Raw genomic sequence first — 25,386 nt, 5'->3', positions numbered from 1 at the left:
AGCTTTAGGATGATAACTGCGATAGTGAAGCACATATTACAATCGGTCTGTTTGCGAAAGATGGAGGTCTCAAAATGACCCTCAGTATAACTGAGTTGTACATCTAAAAAATTAATAACCTTAGAGTTATAGGTCATGGTGAATTGTATATTACTGTTACATTGATTCAGATAAATCAAAAACCTATCTAACTCACACAGAGATCCCTGCCAAACAAAGAAGATATCATCAATATATTTTTTCCAATAAATAACATATGGAAAAAAATTAGAAGGGTAAATGAACATCTCCTCAAACATAGCCATGAATAAACAAGCTATGGAGCGGGCAGCAGTGGCCCCCATCGTGACTCCCTTGGTCTGAATATAGAAGGAGTAATGGCGGCGAGATCTGTGGTTGATGAGCCATGCTTTGATATCCCAACCGGTAGGTTTGCTTTTCGTTTGTTCCTTTTCTCTTTTATGTTGTATTTATTGTTTATTTCGGTACATTGATAAGCTCATTTTTTGTTTTTAGTGATGTTTCTTCCTTTTGAGAAAGATTATTCGAAACACAGCCTGTGTTAAGGAAAGAAGAAAGCCGAATTAAGAAGAGGATTTGGATTAGGACTACTTCATGTTGGGCTTCCTGATTGCATGAAGATTTGCTGCTGGTTTTGCCTGTGAACACTTTTTGTTTTCCAGTCATTCTTACTATCTTGGTTCCTGCACATTTGGATTTTTGTGGACTTACTTTTTGTCGATTTTTGATTTCTGTCTGCACTTGTGCTGCTGGTTTAGTCACTTGGACTTTCTTGGATGTGATTTTTTCCTGTTCATTTTTATCTGCTGGTTTTTCCTGCTGATTTTTGAGTATCACGTTTTCACATGTGTTGCTGCTTTAGTCAGGGTTAGAATTGTTTTCAGGATATCACTCATTTCATTGCTTTAATTCATCACTGTTTTGATTTTGTGCTTCTTACTTTTTTGTCTTTCACTTATTTATATTTTTTTCTCATGATCATGAAGCCCTTATTTTGTTTTTTGTCTTTTAGTTTGTCTGGTATGTGAATGTGTCTATAGTTATATTTATGAATTTTATATTTAATGATATGATCCTATGATGATATTATGACATTGTTATATGAATAAAACATCTTTGGGTATTTCCATGATTTATATTTAAACAGTTTCTAACTGCTATCAACGACTGTTCTATTTATATTATTTATATTTTGACTGGGAGGGGGGTTCTAATTAGGTTCAACTAAGCTTCAATGCCAAAAAGTGTAAGGTCATGCACCTTGGCAATAGAAATCCATGCGGAACTTACACCCTAAATGGTGAGACCTTAGCAAGAACCACTGCAGAAACGGACTTGGGAGTAATCATTAGCGAAGACATGAAGTCTGCCAACCAAGTGGAGAAAGCTTCATCCAAGGCTAGACAAATGATGGGTTGTATCCTAAGAAGTTTCGTCAGCCGGAAGACCGAAGTTATAATGCCGTTGTACAGATCCTTGGCGAGACCTCATCTGGAATATTGTGTAGAATTCTGGAGACCGCATTACCAAAAAGATGTGCAGAGAATGGAGTCGGTTCAGCGAACGGCCACCAGGATGGTCTCAGGACTCAAGGATCTCCTGTATGAGGAAAGGCTAGGTAAATTGCAGCTATACTCACTCGAGGAGCGTAGAGAGAGGGGGGATATGATTGAGACGGTCAAATACGTCACGGGTCGCATTGAGGTGGAAGAGGATATCTTTTTTCTTACGGGACCTACGGCGACAAGAGGACATCCATTGAAACTCAGGGGTGGGAGATTTCATGGTGACACCAGGAAGTACTTCTTCACCGAGAGGGTGGTTGATCATTGGAATAGTTTTCCACTGCAGGTAATCCAGGCCAGCAGCATGCTGGACTTCAAGAGAAAATGGGATAAGCATATGAGATCACTTCAGGGAAGAATTTAGGGGGTGGGTCATTAGAGTGGGCAGACTTGTTAGGCCGTGCCCATTTTCTGCTGTCACCTTCTATGTTTCTATGTTTCAAAACAGTGAATGGTGAAGTTTCTGGAATCCGGTGGATTACAGGACTGGAGGCAACATGGATTCACTAGAGGTAGGTCTTGTCAAACAAATCTGATCAATTTCTTTGACTGGGTGACCAGAGAATGCACTAGATGTGGTGTATTTAGATTTAAGCAAAGCTTTTGATAGTGTTCCACACAGATGTCTAATAAATAAACTGAGTGCCTTCGGGATCGGCCCCAAAGTGACAGGCTAGATCAGGAACAGGTTGAGAGGAGAACGCTAAAGGGTAGTGGTCAATGGAGAACCATCTGAGTAAAGGGGTGTTACCAGTGGTGTGCCTCAAGGTTTTGTTCTTGGGCCTGTTCTTTTTAACATTTTTATACGCTGAAGGGCTATCAGGTAAGATTTGCCTCTTTGTGGATGATACCAAAATCTGCAGTAGACACCCCAGATGGTGTGAATAATATGAAGAAAGACTTAATGAAGCTTGAAGAATGGTGCAATTTAGGGGGCAAAGAACTTATGCGCACGACAATGAAGCCGACGGCACAGTGCGCAGCTGCCGCTAAGAGAGCGAATAGAATGCTAGGTATAATCAAGAAGGGTATTACAACCAGAACGAAAGAAGTTATCCTGCCGCTGTATCGGGCAATGGTGCGTCCACAACTTGAGTACTGCGTCCAGTATTGGTCACCGTACCTTAAGAAGGATATGGCATTACTCGAGAGCGTTCAGAGGAGAGCGACACGACTGATTAAGGGGATGGAAAGCCTTTCATATGCTGAGAGATTGGAAAAACTAGGACTCTTCTCCCTGGAAAAGAGGAGATTAAGAGGGGATATGATAGAGACTTACGAGATCATGAGGGGCATAGAGAGAGTAGAGAGGGACAGGTTCTTCAAACTTTCAGAAAATAAAAAAACAAGAGGGCATTCGGAAAAGTTGAAAGGGGACAAATTCAGAACAAATGCTAGGAAGTTCTTCTTTACACAACGTGTGGTGGATATCTGGAATGCAATTCCAGAGGACGTTATAGGGCAGAGTACGGTACTGGGGTTTAAGAAAGGATTGGACAAATTCCTGCTGGAAAAGGGGATAGAGGGGTATAGATAGAAATTTACTGCACAGATCCTGGACCTGTTGGGCCGCCGCGTGAGCGGACTGCTGGGCGCGATGGACCTCAGGTCTGACCCAGCAGAGGCATTTCTTATGTTCTTATGTGATTGTATGTGATGATCTTAAGGTGGCCAAACAGATTGAAAAGGTGATGGTGAAAGCTAGAAGGATGGATGCTAGGGTGCATAGGAAGAGGTATGGCCAGTAGGATACAAGAGGTATTGATGCCCCTGTATAAGACTCTGGCGAGACCTCATTTATAATATTGTGTACATTTCTGGAGACCACATCTTCAAAAAGGATGGAGTCGATCCAGAAGAAGGCTACTAAAATGGTGCGTGGTCTATGTCATAAGGCGTATGGGGACAGACTTAAAGATCTCAATCTGTAAACTCTGGGTCTCTTAGAGAGAGGAAGAGATAATGGTTACTGCGGATGGGCAGATTGGATGGACCATCTGCCATCATGTTTTTATTCTTCTATCAAATTCTTAACCCCGCCACGCTAGTTCTATTGCTCACACACCTACACTAGTTTAGAATCCTTTCAGATTTTCCATCAACATCTCTATAGGCCACTACTCTGTCACTTGTAACCTCTAATTTCTCTAAAAATTGCAAATCTTACAAGGCTGAGGTGGTAATCTTACTTTCTGACTCGCAGATATCGTCACATTTGTTAATCAATCATCTGTTCTGTTGGGTGATGTCCTCATCTTTCCACAGCATATTCACTATGGCTGTCTTTCACAGCTGTTATACAGCACCTTTCAGTTCTGCAATCCTGAAGTAACCATAAATTTTTGGTGCTTCATGTTCTATCTAAAGTTACCTTATCTACTGCCCTTTACCATGCCATATACATAGATGACCTAAACAAGCTCTTGTAATACCCATGCAGGTTACAACGTAAGTCTCAGGAAAGGGATTAGGGGAGGAGTATTAAATTCCAATGAACTACAAAGGTGAATAAAAGCATAAAGTGATGTTTATTAACAAACTAGAAAAAAAATGATAAAATGTTCAAAAATCAATAAAATACAAAACAGATTGCCTGATTCAATTACATACAAAATTTTGCCAGACCCAACACAGATCTGTGTTTTGGCAATAAACACCTGCATTAGGAGTCACAAGATCTAGCCAAGACTTGTGTATAGACAAATATTGTCAATTAATTGACATGTGTTGAGCAAAAAGGCAGAACAAGCTGCAATTACTTCAAGAGTTAACAGACAAGTTGTGTAAGGCACAGTAATAATTGTCTATGAATTGAAATCTTGCAAGTCATAACAGCCGCAAATAAAAAAAAATCACTTACTCTTTTTAGTTTGTACCATGTTTCTTCTATTGAAAGACCATTAAGCACTGATGCAATGCAAAGAAAACAGACAAGGAAACCTGGACAAAATAGACCCTAAAATAAACAAAATATACACTGTATATATAAACATATATAAAATACAAGGTAAACAGTGTAGCAAATCACTAATAAACAAAGGAAGATTAATACTACTTGTCTAATTCTAACCTGTATATTTGGAATACTATTTCATGAAAAACATGACTGCAAAAATGGTCATCAGCAGCATACTTAACATGTTTTCTCAAGCCTAGTACAAGATCCTTTATCCAAAATCCTTGGAAGCAGACATATTTCAGTTTTTGGAATTTTTCAGTTTTCAGAATGGTAATGTTAAGTCAGAAAGAGATAGTTTATAATACCAGAAAATTGCCACCAAACCTTTTTTTTTAATTTCAAAATAAAGCAAACTTTAAACACTTCAAGCACAAACTTGCTTGCACTTGTTGATATATCCCTGCCTCAAATTTTCAAGTAGGACAGATATAAAATAAAATATAGGAGTGCACATCCCAACAATTTCCCAACACAGACAACAGCTGATGAACGAGCGCCATGTTTATGGAGAGTGTGCAGAACTGAGGAAAGAGTTGCACTCTTCACAAAGGGCCCTTTTTTCAAAGCCACTACCATAGCTTTGTTAAAGGGGCGGAGACTTAGATCCATCAGGAAATTCTTTGACCCTTTTACTCTCCTGGTCCAATTGCTAGTTCTCAGTATCTTGGACTACTGCAACATCATCTACCTATCTGGATTTCGCAAACATTTCCAGAAATTAAGCATAATTCAAAACAGCGCAGTAAGGCTAACTTGATAAAATTTGATCACTTAACCCCTTTCTACAACAAATTCCATTGGCTAAAAATTGAGAATTGGGTATTTTTTGAGTTTGGCTGTCTCTTCTATAAGGCCCTATAAGGTTTATTGCCTGATTACCTCACCAATCATTTCTTATTTTCCAGACCTGGGCAGACCTCTCGACCCCAGTCACTCTTTTCCTTCCCATTTGTTAAAGGTTTCTCTCATAAGAGATTCATCAATAAATTCTTATCCTACCAAGCAGCTTCTAAAGATCCAGAAAGGAGTCATCTGGTCTGTTCTTCTACATCATACATGCATTTTAGGAAGCTCCTGAGAACTCACCTCTTCCCCAAACCTGATGACCCAGTTTTAAATTAACCCTTGTTGACCCAAGACTAGACAACTTTCACTCATCTTTCCCCATCACCAACTTCAATTTTTGTTTGTTTTTTATGCATTTGTAAAACTGTATTCTTTGTTAAAAATTACTGTTTCTTCACGTTTTTTACTATCCTGTACATCGCCTTGAACCGAAAGGCTAAGGCTGCCTCTAACTTAACATTTTCAGATAATAGATTTCCGACATAAGCAATGAGGTTTGATATCATCACTGCTTCATCACTGACTTGGAAATTTGAAATTTCAAAGTCTTCCTCTACAGGTTCATTTTCATCGAATATTGTTAATGGCCAGTTTATGCAAAGCATTTTTTTAATGCCAATCTAGTTACATATTTCTAGGCATTGGCAAGTGCATAAATGGCATCCTTAAGTCTGAACTCATTGAGAAAGTCTTGAATTCTTATGCTTCTGTTAATTGCATCAAGCAATTTGCTAATCATTTCAGAAATCAGCCATACTAATATTTGTCTGTTATTTTCTTATTCTTTGTACTCTTAGGGGTCCTTTTATCAAGCCGCGCTAGTGGGGTCAGCGCGTCGGACATGTCATCACACGCTAACCCCTGCAGCCGGCTAAAAAACTAATGCCTGCTCAATGCAGGCGTTGGTGGCTAGTGCGGCAGGTAGTTTAACGCACGTTAAACTCCTACCGCAGCTTGATAAAAGGACCCCTTAGTTTCTGTTAACCAAGACGAGCTCCACTCTGGTTGAAGACCCAGTATACAAAGCTAAGTTTTAGTTTAGAAAAACAGTCTTCATACTTGGTGTTCATGGAACATAAAATTCCTTGGTCACAAGGCTGCAATAAGGATGTCACATTGGGTGGGAGGTAAATGACAAAAACAAACATTTTTCATAAGAAGTTCTTGAAGTAGATGTGCAGAGCAGTTGTCTAGAACTAGTAAGACTTCAGTTCTCTTCTACTTTAGCTTCTTGCAGCTGACACAAAGTGGTTATGGAATTAATCACATATTGTTAGCATAATAGTCCACAGGTAGAAGTCATGCACCCTTCAAACATCAGATATGTTGGCTTTTCCTAATCACTGACAACTTTAATTTGTGTGCGCCCACAACACTGGTACATGCAAGAACAGTTCACTGTCCTTTGTGTCCTTAAAATAAGATGGTGCTCATTCATCAGCTGTTGTCAGTGTTTTTCTAAGAACATAGTGCCGGTAGAGCTGTTTCATCAGCATTGTAAATTTGTTTAGGGCCAAGGTTTCCATCAGATATCCTCTTAACAAATTCATCAATGTAACTTTCAGCTGCCTCATAATCAGCAGAAACTTTATCATCACAGATTTTGAGATATTTAACACCATGGCACTTCTTAAATTTCTGCAGCCAATCTTCCGAATATTCACACTCATCATCAATGTTCAGTTCTTGATGGTATTTTTTGCTTGCTTCGTTACCATCAAACCAGTCAATGGCATGTGTTCACACCTTTTTTGCCAAACCCACTCAATCAGCATATGATTTAAATATTCGTTTTTTGCCCTAAGCAATGTTTTTCTGGTCTTCATTAATTTCTGGTCATCACTCTCACTGTAAAACTTCAACAACTTATCTTTCTGTTTCTTTAAATCATATATGGTTGTTGTTCCCACACCATATTCTTCAATCAGCCACTATACAGACACACCATCATGCTTCAATACCTCAATTTTCTGTGCTATTGACAGAGATAAAACGCTTCCTTTCTGCTTCTCACTGCCACCCATAGTGGAATCTGCAGCTCTTTGCCACTTTCAGCCCTTTAATTTTTTCTGCTTCTCACTGCCACCCTGAATGGAATCTGCAGTAGAGAATGATGTGAGGAAAAAATTTGTCCCCATTCTCACAAGCTCAGTCCCTGTCTCCACCCCGTGAGCTTGGTCCCCATTCCATCCCCTCAAACTGTGTGATCCCATCTGCATAAGCCTTGAAAAGTTATGATTTTATATTTAACTTTATTTTATTAAAGTATAAAGCCAAACAATATTCTGTAAAATTGTCATTTCATAAATCAGAAATATACAGCAAGGATCAACAAAACCCCCGACTCCACTCCCCTCCCCCTCACAAATATCCCTTCCACTATCACGAAAATTGACCAAACCAAATTACTACAGAATGCTACATAGCTTGATTTTTTCTAACAGAATACTTCAGTTACACATGGCAGAAACAATGTTAGGGGAGTACAACTAGGGCAACTGCCCCCTGGTTAGAGAGAGCCCTAAGCCTGCAGGAAGCTAAAGAAGCATGGCCTGGGTTTTGTGGTCCCTAATAGAGAATGACATGGGGACAAATTTTTCTCCATCCCCGCAGGAACTCATTTACCCATCCTGTCCCCTGAGTTCTGTCCCTGCCCCATTCCTGCAAGCTCTGACTTCATCTGCACAAGCCTCAAACACTTTAAAATCTTAAGTGTTTGAAGCTTGGGCAGTTAAGAACATAAGAATTGCCGTCGCTGGGTCAGACCAATGGTAGCATCGTGCCCAGCAGTCCGCTCACACAGCGGCCCTCTGATCAAAGATCAGTGCCCTGAGACTAGCCCTACCTGAGCACGTTCCGGTTCAGCAGGAACTTGTTTAACTTTGTCTTGAATCCCTGGAGGGTGTTTTTCCCTATGACAGACTCCGGAAGAGCGTTCCAGTTTTTTACCACTCTCTGGGTGAAGAAGAACTTCCTTACGTTCGTACGGAATCTATCCCCTTACAATTTTAGAAAGTGCCCTCTCATTCTCCCTACCTTGGAGAGGGTGAACAACCTGTCCTTATCTACTAAGTCTATCTCTTTCAGTACCTTGAATGTTTCAATCATGACCCCTCTCAATTTCCTCTGTTCGAGGGAGAAGAGGCCCAGTTTCTCTAATCTTTCGCTATACGGCAACTCCTCCAACCCCTTAACCATCTTAGTCGCTCTTCTCTGGACCCTTTCGAGTAGTACCGTGTCCTTCTTCATGTATGGCAACCACTGCTGGACACAGTACTCCAGGTGAGGGCGCACCATGGCCCGGTACAGCGGCATGATAACCTTCACCGATCTGTTCGTGATCCCCTTCTTTATCATTCCTAGCATTCTGTTCGCCCTTTTCATCGCCGCCACACATTGCATGGACGGTTTCATAGACTTGTCGATCATAACTCCCAAGTCTCTTTCCTGGGAGGTCTCTCCAAGTACTGCCCCGGACATTTGTTACCTACATGCATCACTTCACACTTATCTATGTTGAACCTCATCTGCCTGTTGATGCCCATTCCTTGAGCCTGATTATATCACGTTGCAGATCTTCGCAATCCCCCTGTGTCTTCATTACTCTGAATAAATTCATATCGTCCGCAGAGCTTACAGGAATGGGACAGGGACAGCAACAAAACTCGTGGGGGCGGGGAAATTATCCCCGTGTCATTTTCTAGTCCCCAGTTATATCTAACATTAGCTCTAGCAGGATACATGCTTCAAATCTGATGTATTCTAATCACAAAATAGAAAATTTCTTTTCTACCTTTTGTTGTGTGGTCATTTTATTCTTCACATCACATTGGTCTTAGGCTCTGGTTTACATTTCCTTTGTCTACTCTTAACTCACTCGCCAAGATCTCCTGACTATTTGACATTTTTTTCCCCATGCTCACCATTAACCTTCCAACTCTGTGTATCTTTTGTCCTCATATTCAGCATCTCCCTTCTCTGTCTCCTATACTTCTCTTTCATGGAAATCTGAATATTCTAGAACTCCATGCACTCACAGGTGCCAGTCAATGGAAAAATACTACTCACTTCTGCATAGTTCAAAGCAGCAGTGATAAAATACAACTTGTCACAGCCTAAAACAAGATGACACGAGGTCCAACCTCATTCTGCCTCCAGTTTTGCCCCCACAAACCCCATCTCTTTGGGACATCTGAACGATATCTGTGCATGCACGGGGACACCCTCCAGAAAAATTGTTAGCACAGCTACTCCTCCTGCCTGCCTACCTGTCAAAAAAAAAAAGCAAGCAGGGAGAGCAGGTGCTGGTTTTTTTTTTTTTTTTTTAAATAGGTACAACTGTTGCGTGTGTAGAACACACACACGAGCTGCTGCACCTATTTAAAACAAATGCCCCCCCCCCCCCGACAGTCCCCCAACACAGAAGCCTGGTGGTCTAGTTGGCCATCCCCTCCCCTCTATCCCCCCCAGCCAACAAGCCTGGTGGCCTAATGGTCTTTTTTTGTGAATAGCAATGAATTGTTTCTTTGCTTGGATTTCTTGCAGGTATTTATGTAGTACCTATCTATGACAAAAGGCTCACCTCCCTACTACAGAATCACACAGAGAATAGCGGGCCAGATTCTCAAAACTTTAATGCGGTCACTAAATTGGTTTCCGACAGTTTAGCCTGCATGCATTTTAGTGGCGGATTATCAAAACGGCTTATCTCTATCTTTAGCGAGCTTTCTAGCAGTCTCCGACACTGCCTTGCAAATGGGCTCTTCAACATTGAAATGAGCATTCCAGTGGATTCTTTAAAATCGCCAAGCCATTCAAGAGCAGCGTCAGCTTTTGGCGATAAAAATCAGCGACTGGTCCAGGGATACCAGTACAGTTACAGCAATATTTAAAACCTCAGAAGCACTGTTTAAAACCCCGGAGGCAGAAGAAATGCCCACTCTCTCCCACTGCCACAGAACACGCCCCTGCCTCCGATGCCCGGCACCCTTTCTCCCTTACCTTGATTTAGATGGCTGACGGGAGGAAGGCTTACTCCCTCCAACCAGCATAAGGCCTGCCTCTTCAAAATGGGCCTTCCCCTCCCCGTTGGATCCTGGGATGCACCAGGGAGGGGCCTGAGGCTCTGATTGGCCTAGGTTGTTTAAGGACCCTCCTATTGGAGGGGCCTTAGGCATCCGGGCCAATCAGAGCCTTAGGCTCCTCACTGATGCCTGTAGGGAAGGGCCTTAAACAACCTGGGCCAATCAGAACCTCAGGATGCACCGGGGAGGAGAAGAGGAAGGCCCATTTTGAAGAGGCGGGCTAGCTGGCCGGAGGGAGTAGGCATGAAGGCATCCCTCCGTTCAGCTATCCAAATCAATGTAAGGGGGAGAGGGTGCCAAGCATCTGAGGCAGGGGGGGGGGTGCTGTATGCAGCTGGAAAGAATAGGCATTTCTCCCACTGCAGGGGGGGTACTTGGCAGCGGGAGAGAGTGGGCATCTCTCCCGCTGTTGGTGGGGGGGGGTCGGTTAGCAGTGGAGAGATTGAATATCTCTCCCACTTTTGGTTTTTTCTCTTTTTGTGTTTATTCTGCGCATGTGCCTATCGCTATCACCAGCGATGGGCACATGCAAATTTAGCAAGTCTTCGCTACTCTCTGACAACCTCATTTGCATGAGCATTTTTTATAGAATGAATCGCTTTTTTAAAATTGCTACCAGAATGGCTACAAGCAGCCTGTCGTTTTTTTAAAGTGTTGGGGTTTTTTTTTTAGAATCTAGGCCAGAATCCCATCCAAGAACACTGGAGGCACAATACCTGATGGAACAGACATAAACCACTTGGACATACTTCTTAACCCACCTAAGAAATGTGAAAGTCAAATTCAAACTGTTTTGTTACCTCTATCTCTCAACTACCACTGAAATGCTTTCATGTTTCCCTTATACATATATACTGATGTTGCCAACATTTGAACATTAGAATAGCCTTACTGGATCAGACCAATGTTCCATCAAGCCTAGTAGCCCGTTTTCACGGTGGCCAATCCAGGTCCCTAGTACCTGGCCAAAAGCTAAGGATTTGCTTATTTCTGATCTGAGGAAGAAGGGGTTACTTTTTAAAGCTAATCATAATGTACATTAAGTTAGTCCAATAAAAAATACATTCTTTTTTTTCCTTTATGTTTTCATTTTATTTCTACATATTAAACTTCTCCCTCTGTATTCGTGTGATAGGGGATTAACAGACCCGCAAATACAGAAAAACCGCGAATAACTTTTTCCTATGTTATTCGCTGTTTTCTATTAAAAACCATTCTGAATGTGGTGAAACTGCGAATAACATGGTGGGAGAACTGGCCTGTTTCAGAAGGAGAGGCAAAACATGGTGAAGAAAGTGCTGGGAATCAGCGATTTTCTCCGTAAATGCTTGGAATCAGCGATTTCTCTATGCAAGCAGGTGTAATTTTTTGGGGGAGGAGCCTGCAAGCTAAAAATCATGAATAATCGAAACCATGAATGCTGAAACCACGAATATGGAAGGAGAAGTGTACCCTGAAAAGTAGACTAACATGGCCACCACACCTTTTCACTCATCTAAGTCAAAAACTCAGAGACAGCACAGCTACACACATGGAATAGCTAGAAAAATTTCCATTAACTATGCTGTTTATCAGGGTGTCCAACCTTTTGGCTTCCCTGGGCTGCATTGGCCAAAAAAAATTTTCTGGGGCCGCACAAACACTAACACTAGCTAATGCGCAAAAAAAAGTTGAGCAGGTCCCAAATTTGTAATCACTAATATAGAAGATGTACGTATCTAATAATAAACCTTCATTAAAGGGACACCGTGGAGAGGAACCCAAAAAAGCAGTAATACTTACCCTGACTGAGTGATCTTCCATGTACACTGCTGACAGTTGGAGCAGCCACAGACTTCCGCATCCCTACTCTGATAAGCAGGGATGCGTGCTCCTGGTTCTTCTATTACAACTACTGTGAGTCTTTTCAGAGGTGAGCCTCATCAAAGCGGGGATGCTGAATCAGCCGTCAGCAGCGTGTGTGGAGGATCGTTTAATCAGGGTAAATATTACTGCTTTTTTGGGCCTCCCACTTTGAGCTTAGGCTCCCTCAAAATAAACATCTCCCCTGCTATAGCTAGTAGGGATCTCCAAGCCTCACCAACTGACACCAACCTCCTCCCCCTCCAACTTCCCAAGTTCTGCAGCTGGCAACAATATCGCAGAGCGGCCGCCTTCCCTCCTGCCTGTCCCCCCCCCCCCCTTGTCTTTCATGCATGCATGAAAGCAGGGGCAGCTTGAGGATATTGCCATTGGCTACAAAGCTTGGAGATTTTGAGTTGCCAGACTGGAGGAAAATGTCTTCAGTTGGAAGGGCTTGGGAATCCCCACTTGCTCAAGTATTTATAAATTGAACTCAGGCGGGGAGAAACTTTGATGCCCATCCACTAATTTTGGGCTCCAGTCCCTTCCCCAAATCAGCTGTATATGACTATGCCACTGAATCAAAAATAATTGTGATGCACATATCCCAAAGCTAACATATTCCAGTTAATAAATTCAAAATAAAACATTTTTTTCTACCTTGTTGTCTGGATGTTTTGTTTTTCCATCATCTTGGTCCCAGTTTCTCTTTCTGCTTTTTGTCTATCTTCAACTAATTCTCTTTCCAGTGTCTGCTGTCCATTTTTTTTCTCCTCTTCTCTCATTCCATTTCCTTCTTATGCGTATTGATTTTTCCCTTTCAGCTTTCTTAACTTTTCTTTTTTGCCTCTGTCCACTCAAATCTTGTCTTCCTTTCTCACCCTTCTTTTTAAATGTTCAGCTACCTCTCAATTCTCCATCTTCTCTCAGTCCTTAGCTCTCCCATTTCCCATTTCCCATCTCACTCCTTTCCCAGCCTCCTATTCCCTTCTATCTACTCCCCATTCCCACATTTCTACCACTGTACTCACTGCTCTCTCACTTATCTTCCCTTTTGAGCTCATCCACTTGGCTCACCACTTTCAGACCTCTCTCCACTGGTCAGGCTATAACTCCCTGTACCTCTCTTTCCATCCCCTAGCATCATCTTATCCCAGCTCTCTTCCTTCCTGACCTTCCATGGTTCCATCTCTCCTCCTCTTATCTCCATGGTCCAACATTTTGCTCCCTCTCTTTTCTGTTTTTCTTCTTCCCGCCCCCCTTGATGCTGAACAATGAAATGAAGAAACAAAGAGAGATGCTGCATCTCTCTGCCTTCCATCCACAGGCCTAACATTTCTCCCTCCCTCAAATCCCCAGATCCAACTTTCCTCCCTTTCTCTTCCCAACTGCCCCCCATCCCATCTCTCCCCCTGCCTGCCTGTCTCTCTTCCCCAGGTCCACCATTTCTTCCTTTCTCTTCCCAACAGTTCTCCCTTCAAGTATCTATTTACTTCTTCCTCCACACCACCCCAGGGTAACTTCTCTCCCTTCAGACCATTGCCCACCATCTCTCTCTCTGGCCTCTGTTTCTAGCCCCATAAGCTCTTCCCCCACGCCCAATCTGGCACTTCTTTTAATAACCTCCCCCCCCCAAAAAAAAAAAGTCCAGGAGGCTTCCTCGGCCCAGCATGTTCTCCTTCTTTCTGTGCCCATGCATCCCTACCTCACTCATCTCCCATCACCAAGTCCAATAATTCTCTCTCTACGTCCCGCCTCTCTCTGCTCTTACTCTTTCTTTATCTCCCCAATTAACATAAAAACATAAGCAGTGCCTCTGCTAGATCAGACCAGAGGTCCATCATGCCCAGCAGTCCACTCATGCGGCGGCCCATCAGGTCCAGGACCTGTATAGTAATCTTCTATCTAAACCTTTCTATCCCCTTTTCCTTCAGGAAATTATCTAATCCCCTCTTGAACCCCAATACCGTACTCTGTCCTATCACACCCTCTTGAAGCACATTCCAGGTGTCCACCACCCTTTGGGTGAAGAACTTCCTAGCATTGGTTCTGAATCTGTCCCCACTCAATTTTTCCGAATGCCCTCTCATTCTTGTAGTTTTTGAAAGTTTGAAGAATTTGTCCCTCTCCAATTTCTCTATGCCCTTCATGATCTTGTAAGTCTCTATCATGTCCTCTCTAAGCCTCCGCTTTTCCAGGGAGAAGAGCCCCAGTTTCTCTAATCTTATGAAAGGTTTTCCATACCTTTTATCAATCGTGACGCTCTTTTCTGAACCTCTCGAATATCGCCATATCCTTGCACTATCTCTATCCCTCTCTGACACCCAATTCTCCCTTTCTATTATTTCCCTTACCTCAGCATCTCTTTCCCTCATTCCCTCCATTCTTCCATCTTATGGCTCATGCTCCCCTCCCTCTTTCCCTTCATTCTGTATTCTAAGTTCATGCCCCTCCTCCTTCCATCATTTTTCCTAAGTTTGTGCTCTTTCCCTCTCAAGTCCCAACACACCCTTCTCCCTCCCTTCTGTGCCGTGGATGTTTACTTTCAGGCCGGCTCCCTCCTCACTGCTACAGTCATTTTTTGCTGAAAGCCGCAGGCAGCGCTTCCCTCTGAAGTCCCAACATGCCCTTCTCCCTCCCTCCTGTGCCTTGGGGGTTTACCTTCAGGCCTGCCTCCTCCTCACTGCTACAGTCATTTTTTTTTGCTGAAAAGCCACGGGCAGCGCCTCCCTCTCAAGTCCCAACACGCCCTTCTCCCTCCCTCCCCTTCTGTGCCGTGGGTGTTTACCTTCTTGCAGGCTCCCTTCTCCGTCTTGCTGCAGTGTTCGCTCAAAGCTGCGGGCAGAGGCTCCCAAGCGCCTCCCACAGCTGATCTGGAAGCCTTTTCTCTAACGTCTCGACGTCAGAGGGAACGCTTCCGGGTCAGCTGCAGGAGGCATGTAGGAGCCAATGCCCGTGGCTTTGAGTGAATGCTGCAGCAAGACGGAGGAGGGAGCCGGCAAGACAGTAAACACCTGGAGGTGGCAGAGGAGGCAGAGGTATTTCGTGTGGCTCTTGAGCGGGCCGCACGAAATACCTCATGGGGCCTAATGCGGCCTGTGGGCTGGACACCCCTGCTGTATATGTTTTGCCTACTTTTTCTGTTATTGCTTTACTCAAAATATTTGGAAACAATTACAATCTTACTTTGTTAATAGCACTTAGCCTGTAAAATTTGGCATACGTGTTATGTTCTCTCATAGAGTGGATTAAAAAAACTGATTAGCAAAAAGCCCCCACTGTGTTTACTAATCTTTTTCAGCAAATTTGTTTAAAAGTATATGCTTTAAAGTACAGTTGAGATCTAGAAAGTAAAAACTAAATCTCCTTTCAATCACCGGTATACATACTACAACACAAAAATTGTCAATATTTTTATTGGAAACAGTACAAAAGAGGCAAGTGGGATCCATGATCCATAGCAATAGGAAAAGAAAACAGATTGTTATAAAATAAACCACTTTTAAATTCAATTTCTAAGTTTTTACAGACTGAACTGTGTTTATAATTTGTGTTTCAGTTTATCCTATGATGCAGCCCACGGAGAGGTGAAATATGGTCATGTCATGTGACACGTCAGGCTGTTTTAATAAAACCACTTTTAAGTTCAGCTTCTAGTGATCTGCTTTCTTTTCCTAGAATGATATTTTTAATATACATTGTCCAACAGATGACAGTTTCATGACTTACCTGATCTAGCATCACTTTCTTCAGTGCCACTGTTTTGCTGTTTCCTGGTATAGCTCGATCCAGCAACCTAAACCAGCCACCAACAGTAGGGCCCTGTGAGATTGTTAACAAACATGAAGCCTGACGTCAACTAGGCCATTCATCCACATTCATATTATATTTTGACACTAAATCACAGGATAAGCAAATTTCTAACCATTTATACAGCTAAACAGTAAATCATGCACATAAACTGGCCAAGTAAAAATTGCCCATATGGTGTTTCACAAGTCATATACTTTTGACTCCAGATATTCTTGGGGTGATGTGTTTAAGTTGAAGGAGGAAAAGTATGCATGCAGATTGTATTTTGAATGCTGCACATTTTCTATGGAATAGGCACCTGTGCAAAAAGTATATACAAGTATCCATAGCAGTCCCATGTACTTTTCCTTTGAAAACTGATGCAAAATCCACAGATAAAAAGTACTTTGCCCCAGTATGGACAGTTTTTTTTTTTTTTTTTTTAAGTTCTTTATTCATTTTTTCATCTTACATCAAGTACACAATATTACATCATTTAAAACTTTTACACATTACTTGAATTTCTTTCTATTGTCATCTTAAATACATAAATTTATTCCCTCTTCACCCACCCTTCCCACAAATATTTAATCAAAAATATTGTATAAATATTGTATTCTTATCTATTGATTGAATCTTTAATAGAACTTTATACCATCCCCCCTAGGTATAAAATGTACTTTCAGTGGAAAATGATGTCTAATCATTACAATAATTTGTCAATGGCCCCCAAATCTTTTTAAAATTATTATAATTCCCTTTTTGTATGGCATGGAATGGTAGTTTCTGGATTTCTCAAATAAAGCAGTATATCATCTGCATATGCAGAGACTTTATATTCTCAATCTGTACGAGGAACACCCTGTATCCCCTTTGCTTGTTGAATGGCTAATAACAAGGGTTCTAATACAATATCAAAAAGCAAAGGAGATAATGGACAGACTTATCTAATCCCCCTCTGCAAATTAAAACGCTCTGATAAATTATTATTAATATACAATCTTGTAGCAGGGACAGTTTCAAAAGTTCTCTCTAAAGGGGAAATTCTATAACTGGACACCCAATAGTATCTCTTTTGTTCATATTTGATTAAAACCACCTTCAGTAATTTTCTCTAAATCTCCATATTATTTATTTGGACTTTACTCACACCATTTCCAGTAGTAGCTCAGGAAGTGAGTTACATTCAGGTAAACTAGATTGTGAACACTCCAGGAAGAGAGAAATACCTGATTTGTGCACCTGAGACAATGTAGGGTTAAGTTCTAACAATGTCTCCATAACTGTTTGAATAAACTGTGGGGAGTCTATACTGGGAGTAGAAATGTTCATAAATATATTTCCTTTCATGAATCAGGGCTACCACAAGAATCCAGTACTCAAAGGCATCCAATTCTTGCGTTAGAAATTGTGCTTGATAATAATAATAATAATAATAACAACTTTATTTTTCTATACCGCCATAGTCAGGCGACTTCTAGGCTGTTCACATTGTAAGAAGGCTGGGCAGTCAGCGAATGATAAGGAGCCTAAAATAGAAAAGTTACATAAACAAGGTACATACTAATTTAAGTTCCATGGGTAAAGGATACATGAAAATTGGAGCTTCCTGGGAGATTGAATAGCGTTTATGGAGGATTTGTTTTAGTTTAAGGGAGGTCTGTTTTAGGCAATGAATTTGTCGAATAGGGCGGTTTTTATTGCTTTTTGGAATGCATTGTAAGTCAGTTTGGATTCATTTATGCAGTTTCACAACCAGACTTGTCTATTCGCTTGGAACATGAAGGTTCTATCCAGGAAGGATTTGTATCTACAGCCTGAGATCTTTGGATAGGCAAAGATGTTTTTGTTTCTGGTAGTTCGTGTGGAGTTGTGCAGAACGAAGTGAGTTTGCAGGTAGGAAGGTGCTAGTCCACAGACTTGCTTGAAACAGATACATGCAAATTTGAATAGTATTCGCGCTTCTATTGGTAACCAGTGTAGTTTTTTGTAGTAGGGGCTGATGTGGTCTTTTTTTCTCAGTCCGAAGATTAAGCGAACAGCAGTGTTTTGTACTAAACAATGTTTTTACTGTTTTTTTTTGGGAATACCCAGGTAGATGATGTTACAGTAGTCAAGGAGGGATAGGATCAGCGATTGCACCAGCAATCTGAGGATGTTGGTTCAAAGTATTTTTTTATGGTCCTTAGTTTCCATAGCGTGTAAAAACATTTTTTCACCAGTAAGTTTGTGTGGTCAGCCATGGTTAGATGAGTATCTAGAGTGATACCCAGTATTTTTATGGTATTGGATATTCGTGGTTATTGATTTTTAGTGATGTTCTCGTGATTTTGTCATTGGGGCTTGCCCAAATGGTGGTCCATTTTTCGATTTCTGCCATTGTGTTTGAGAGGTTGTCGGTAATTTCATTTGTGATGTCGGTTAGAGGGATTAAGATGGATATGTCATCTGCGTATAAGTAGTACTTTAAGTTTAGTTTTTGTAGGAGGTGACCTAAGGATGCGACGTAGATGTTGAACAGAGTGGGCGATAGGGGGGAGCCTTGGGGCACGCCCGATGGGTTATTCCATGGGTTGGAGTGATATCCATTGCTGGTTACTCGGTAGGATCTGTTTGTTAGGAATTCTTGGAACCATTTCTTTATGTTTCCCAAAATTCCCATTGCATCAAGGCACAGTAGCGTGATCTCATGGTCTACCAGGTCGAACGCACTGCTGAGGTCTAGTTGTAAGATCAGTGCACTTTTACCTTTGCTAAAAAGATTATAAAGGTGGTTTAGTATGGAGGCTATGACTGTTTCTGTGTTGTATCCTTTTCTGAATCCTGATCGGTGTTCACTAAGGATGTTAAATTTGTCTAGGTAGTTTACTAGTTGTAGGTTGACCAAGCCTTCCTGTATCTTTGTGAAAAGGGGGATACTTGCTATGGGTCTGTAGTTGGATGTCAGCGCTGTAGAGGTATTCTGGTCTTTGGGGATGGGGGTGATCAGTATGTGTCCCATGTTCTTGTTTAATGTTCCATTTATAAAGGCGGTTGTTAGCCATGTGAATAGTTCCTTTTTGAAGTCTAGTTGGGGCAACTGTCATGATTTTGGGGGGACATGCATCAAGTAGACAGTTTGATTTGGTGTATTTGTTGAATAATTTTAGGAACTGGTGCCAGTCTGGGAACTCGAAGTGGTCCCAGATCATGTCTGCTCTGGAGACTTGGTCATGGTGTTCGAGGTAGTGAATCGTGTTTATTATGGGTGTGTGTAGGGTTGCTCTTAGGTCTGTGACTTTATTTTTAAAGAAGTTGGCTAGGGTTTGGGCAGATGGGGTGCACTCATTGTCCTTTTTCAGGATTCGTGTTGTATCTGTTAACGTTTTTACTAGTTTGAACAATTCTTTACTGTTTATTTTTGTAGTACCTATTTTATGTGCATAGTGCTTTGTGCATTTTTCTTTGATCAGATTTTTGTATATTTTCATTTTTTGTTTCCAGTTTGACTTGTCTGTTTCTCTGTTTTTTGCCAGATTCTCTCAAGTTTTCTTAGTTCTTGTATGGTGGTTAGTAATTCTGAGTCAAACCATTCATTTGGTGGTCTATCTGTTTTTATGTATGTTCAGTATGGGCTATTTGGTCTAGGAGTCCTTTGCTGAAATTTTCCCATCCTGTTGGGAAGTCCTGAATTTCTTTGGTTGTGGGACTTAGCTCATAATGAGTCCAGAATTCGGTGGGGTTTATAATACCACGACTGATTATCATTTTCGTGTTGTTGCTTTTGTGTTTTGGTTGTGTGCTCTGTTTTTGCCAGCGTAGGCTGACCTTGCCGATATAGTGATCTGACCAGATGCATTTATCCCAGGATCCTGGGTAGCATTCTATTTTAGGGTCTATTGTATCTTTGTGGGAGAAGGTGATTATGTCTAGTTTGTGTCCTTTTTCATGAGTTATTTCTGTGTCTGGATTTGGAAAGTCGAGTGACATTAGGAAGTTAGCGATTTCGGTTACTTATGGTTTTGACTTTTGTTCTAGATGTATGTTTATGTCGCCCAAAAGTAGGTTGTATGATTCTTTTAGGGTGGCTACGGTTAGGAATTCAAAGAATTCTTCTTTTGCGTTTGACCATTTTTTGGGTGGGATATAGAAAAGAGTTGTAATTAGTGATTCTTCTAACTGAGCGTTAGTGATTTTGCAAGTTAGTATTTCAAGGTTTTCTGAAGTTTTGGAGTTAGTCTTGATGTAGTCAAATTGTTCTTTTAGGATAATCGCTAAGCCTCCTCCTTTTTTCCAGCTTCTTGATAGTGGGATTATTTTGTATCCCTGTGGTAAGATTTCTTTCATGATAGTGTCTGTGTCAGAGATCAACCATGTTTCTGTCAGAAACAGGAGGTCAGGCTTTGTTTGTAGTATCCAGTCGTTTAGTATGTGTGCTTTGTTTCTCGCGGAGCGGGTATTTAGGTAGAAACATAGAAACATAGAAAGATGACGGCAGAAAAGGGCCAAGGCCCACCAAGTCTGCCCACTATAGACCCTCCCCTTAAGATTAGCTAGTGTTTTGCCCTGACCCTCTTAGGGATCCCACATGGGCGTCCCATTTATTCTTAAAATCTGGCACGCTGCTGGCCTCGATCACCTGCACTGGAAGCCCGTTCCACCGATCAATCACTCGCTCCGTGAAGAAATACTTCCTGGTGTCGCCGTGAAATTTTCCGCCCCTGAGTTTGAGCGGGTGCCCTCTTGTGGTTGAGGGGCCTCTAAGAAGGAAGATGTCATCTTCCACTTCTATACGTCCGGTGACGTATTTAAACGTCTCAATCATGTCTCCCCTCTCCCTGCGCTCCTCTAGAGTGTAGAGCTGCAAATTGTCTAGTCTTGCTTCGTACGGGAGACCTTTAAGCCCTGAGACCATTCTGGTGGCCATTCTTTGGACCGACTCGACCCTCTGCACGTCTTTGCGGTAGTGTGGCTTCCAGAATTGCACGCAGTATTCCAGATGAGGTCTCACCATGGCCCTGTACAATGGCATAATGACAGCAGGCTTTCTGCTGACAAAACTTCTACGGATGCAACCCAGCATCTGCCTTGCCTTTGAGGAAGCCTTCTCCACCTGATTGGCAGATTTCATGTCTGCACTAATGATTACTCCCAAATCTCGTTCCACTGAAGTCCTGGTCAAGGTCTCCCCGTTCAAGGTATAAGTTCTGCACGGGTTTCTGTTACCTAGGTGCATGACCTTACATTTTCCAGCATTGAAGCCCAGCTGCCAGGTTGAGGACCAGCATTCCAATGTGCGCAGGTCCTGCGCCATACTATCTTGTAAATTGTCCTCGCTTACCATATTACATAGTTTGGCGTCGTCGGCGAATAATGTTACTTTACCTTGAAGCCCTTGAGTCAGATCTCCTATGAATATGTTGAAGAGGAGCGGACCCAAGACCGAGCCCTGAGGCACCCCGCTGGTCACCTCCGATGTCCCAGAGAAAGTACCGTTAACCATCACCCTTTGACGTCTGCCACTCAGCCAATCTCTGACCCATGCCGTCAGAGTCTCTCCCAACCCCATTGATTTCATCTTGTTTAACAGTCTGCGGTGTGGGACGCTGTCAAAAGCTTTACTGAAGTCCAGGTACACTATGTCCAGTGAATCTCCTTCATCCAGTCTTTTTGTTACCCAGTCAAAGAAGCTGATGAGGTTTGATTGGCAGGACCTACCCTTGGTGAATCCATGTTGATTGGGGTCCCGTAGATTCCCTTCGTTCAAGACCGTGTCCAACTGGCGTTTGATCAGTGTTTCCATGATTTTGCATACTATTGATGTCAGACTCACCGGTCTGTAATTTGCAGCCTCTGTCTTGCAACCCTTTTTGTGTAGAGGAACGACGTTAGCTGTTTTCCAGTCCAAGGGGACTGTCCCTGTACTCAGTGAGAGATTGAATAGTACGGCTAACGGTTCTGCCAGGACATCACCTAACTCCCTAAGCACTCTGGGGTGCAGATTGTCCGGTCCCATGGCTTTGTCCACCTTGAGTAGTATGTCTTAATCTTTTCGTAACTGGTTGGGGTTGGAGTTTCGGAATATGTTATCTTTTTTAGGTTTCTGTTGTTGGTCTTGTTCCTGTGTGGTTTGCGTTGTTTGCGGGTGGTGTTTAGTACTGTGATTTGATGTGGGCCTTGTTCTGGGTAGTATTGTAGGAGTTGGGGGGTGTTGGTAGGTTTAGTTAGTTTGACTGGCCTGTGCCAAGAGGGATTGGTGTGAGTGGGTTGGGGAGGGTTGTCTTCATTGCCCCAGCATTTAGAGCATATTAGGTACAGTATCCCTAGTAATAGTTGGTGTTTGTTAAAGATTGCCATGTTGTGTGATGAGTTGAAATGTGAGTTGTATTGAAGGTATGGATGGGGATCGACCGGACACTACAGTCGGCAGCAGGCTGACTTATGTACTATGTGTGTAGGAGGTGGGTGTTATACCTGAGGTAGTAGGTTGAGCATATGGTGAGCACACAGTATATATGCAGTGGTAGGTTAAGCGAACGGTAAACATACAGTATATATGCAGTGAAAGATAGCTGGGGTAGCAGTTTAAACGTATAGTATACAGGTTGTGTTAGGTTAAATATGTAGTTAACAGGTTGTAACAGATAATATGTGCGGTAACAGGTTATACATGCAGTTGCAGGTTGTTCATGCAGTAACAAGATATACGTGCGGACACAAGCTATACATGCAGTACCTGGCTAAATAAGCTGGCTATACATGTGGGACACTGTATGTGGTTATTCCTGAGATAGTAGGTTATATGTGTTGGTTATGCATGCAGTTTGTACAAGCAGACTCTAATTGATGATTATACAATTGAGCAATACTTATCGTTTGTTCTGGGTTTTGGACGAATCGCACAGGTCTCTGTGCAGTTTAGTTGGTTTTCGGCGGCCCAGCAGAAGAAACAGTCGCTGGTCGTCGGGTTTCGGTGGGAGCAGGAACTGGCCTTGCTCCCGATGGCTGTGGGATTTTTAAGAGCTCCCGGCAGGTACTGGGGGGGCGGAGCAGGCTCACACGCCCGGCCCAACAGAAGAAACAGTCGCTGGTCGTCGGATTTCGGTGGGAGCAGGAACTGGCCTTGCTCCCGATGGCTGTGGGATTTTTAAGGGCTCCCGGCAGGTACTGGGGGGCGCGGAGCAGGCTCACACGCCCGGCCCAGCAGAAGAAACAGTCGCTGGTCGTCGGGTTTCGGTGGGAGCAGGAGCTGGCCTTGCTCCCGATGGCTGTGGGATTTTTAAGGGCTCCCGGCAGGTACTGGGGGGCGCGGAGCAGGCTCACACGCCCGGCCCAGCAGAAGAAACAGTCGCTGGTCGTCGGGTTTCAGTGGGAGCAGGAACTGGCCTTGCTTGAAGAGATTCCATGGTACTTACTCCCTAGAGATAAGTAAAAGCTGTCCCCGGATCTACCTTTATAACAGTTCATGGACTTTCAGGAATTTGTCCAAACCTAATTTAAACTAAGCTATGCTATCTGCATTTAGCAATCGGCTTTTATATATCACTTTAGAGCATCCATTTTATGCACTAGCACTTTCTTAACTGTGGCTGCCTTGTGAACAGTTACCAGTCGACCGCCAAGGAACTACAAATATAAGTTCATTTTCATGGAATATGGTTAACTAATTTATGATCATGTTATTTGTCTCTGCGTATGTATCATTGTAACCCATTCTGGGCTCCTGGGGAGGACGGACTTTAAATTTAAATAAATATTTTTATATGTGCATAGGTGGTCTTATTGAGGGGGGGGAAAGGGCAATGGCAAATTCCTGCTGTGTGATAATAGCTATTACCCTATTTGGCCCTACTGTATATTCAAAAGAGCTAGCCAACTTAAAGTTAAGCACTGGCATTTAATTTCAGCAAAATTTCCAAAGATATCATCTATTTAAGTAGCAATGCTGAATGTATGTATGGCTGACAACAGCACTGGTGTTTACGTATTTAAAGTTAAGTCTGCTATTTATCATATACTAGCACTATATGTATAAATGCTAACTCTTCTTCTACCTGCCCCCATGTCAGCCTTTCAGAACAAGTTTTCAAACTTAAGTTCCAAAAACTGAGGAATAAGCAAGTAATGGATTTGCTACTTGCCAGTAAAGGCATAATTTATTCTGAATATTGGCCCTATGTTGTACATTCAAATGTGCATGGCCTTCATCATAAGGCGTATGGGGACAGACTTAAAGATCTCAATATGTATATTTTGGAGGAAAGACGGGAGAGGGGAGATATAAGAGACGCTTAAAATACCTACATAATGTAAATGCGCATGAGTCGAGTCTCTTTCATTTGAAAGGAAACTCTACAATGAGAGGGCATAGGATGAATTTACTTCAATTTTTTTAAAAGGTGAACAAACAAATCGATAGCGGAGACCCGGTGGATATAATATACTTGGACTTCCAGAAGGCGTTCAACAAGGTTCCACACGCTAGGCTTCTGAGGAAACTACAAAGCCATGGGATTGAAGGGGATATACTAGGATGGATAGGAAATTGGCTGGAGAACAGATTGCAGAGGGTAGGCATAAATGGGAAGTTCTCAGACTGGGAAAAGGTGACAAGCGGTGTGCCCCAGGGCTCGGTTCTCGGACCAATATTATTCAACATATTCATAAATGACCTAGAGGAGGAAATGACGAGCAATATAATCAAGTTTGCAGATGACACAAAACTATGTCGACCAGTTGGATAACAAAACGACATTGAAGAACTCCAGAGAGATCTGAACCAGCTAGAGAAATGGGCGGAAAAGTGGCAGATGAAGTTTAATATAGACAAATGCAAAGTGATGCATCTGGGTACGAAAAACAAGGAACATGATTATAAAATGTTAGGTGTGACATTGGGCAAGAGTGAACAAGAAAGGGACCTGGGGGTACTGATAGACAGGACCCTGAAGCCATCGGCGCAATGCGCAGCGGCGGCAAAGAAAGCGAATAGGATGTTAGGCATGATAAAGAAGGGTATTACGAGTAGATCGGCGGACATCATAATGCCGCTTTACAGAGCAATGGTAAGACCACACCTGGAGTACTGTGTCCAACACTGGTCTCCTTACCTAAAGAAGGATATAACCCTGCTGGAGAGGGTGCAGAGGCGAGCCACAAAGCTAGTAAAAGGTATGGGAAATTTGAGCTACAAAGAACGCCTCAGAAAACTAAGCTTGTTCACCCTTGAGAAGAGAAGACTGAGAGGGGATATGATAGAGACTTTTAAAATACTAAAAGGTTTTGACAAAATAGAGCA

General features: G+C 42.3%; 1 protein-coding gene across 4 annotated transcripts in view; it reads right to left on the bottom strand.

The window, feature by feature from the left end:
- The window catches only part of MPV17 (mitochondrial inner membrane protein MPV17), a 153,881-nt gene that overhangs the window by 36,791 nt on the left and 91,704 nt on the right, over window positions 1-25,386 (bottom strand). For all 4 annotated transcript variants that reach the window (XR_004538657.1, XR_004538655.1, XR_004538656.1 and 1 more), the window contains 2 exons: window positions 16,047-16,139; window positions 4,447-4,542 (listed from right to left, as the gene is read on the bottom strand). Coding sequence is in view for 1 of the 4 variants with exons in the window: in XM_033935798.1 (XP_033791689.1) it covers window positions 4,447-4,542; window positions 16,047-16,139 (189 nt within the window). In the remaining 3 variants the exon portion in view is untranslated. The remainder of the gene's footprint in view (window positions 1-4,446; window positions 4,543-16,046; window positions 16,140-25,386) is intronic.

This window comes from Geotrypetes seraphini, chromosome 3 (assembly GCF_902459505.1).
Source record: "Geotrypetes seraphini chromosome 3, aGeoSer1.1, whole genome shotgun sequence".
NCBI classification, from domain to species: domain Eukaryota; kingdom Metazoa; phylum Chordata; class Amphibia; order Gymnophiona; family Dermophiidae; genus Geotrypetes; species Geotrypetes seraphini.
Note: the sequence above shows the minus strand (reverse complement) of the source record. Positions and strands in the feature narration are given on the sequence as shown.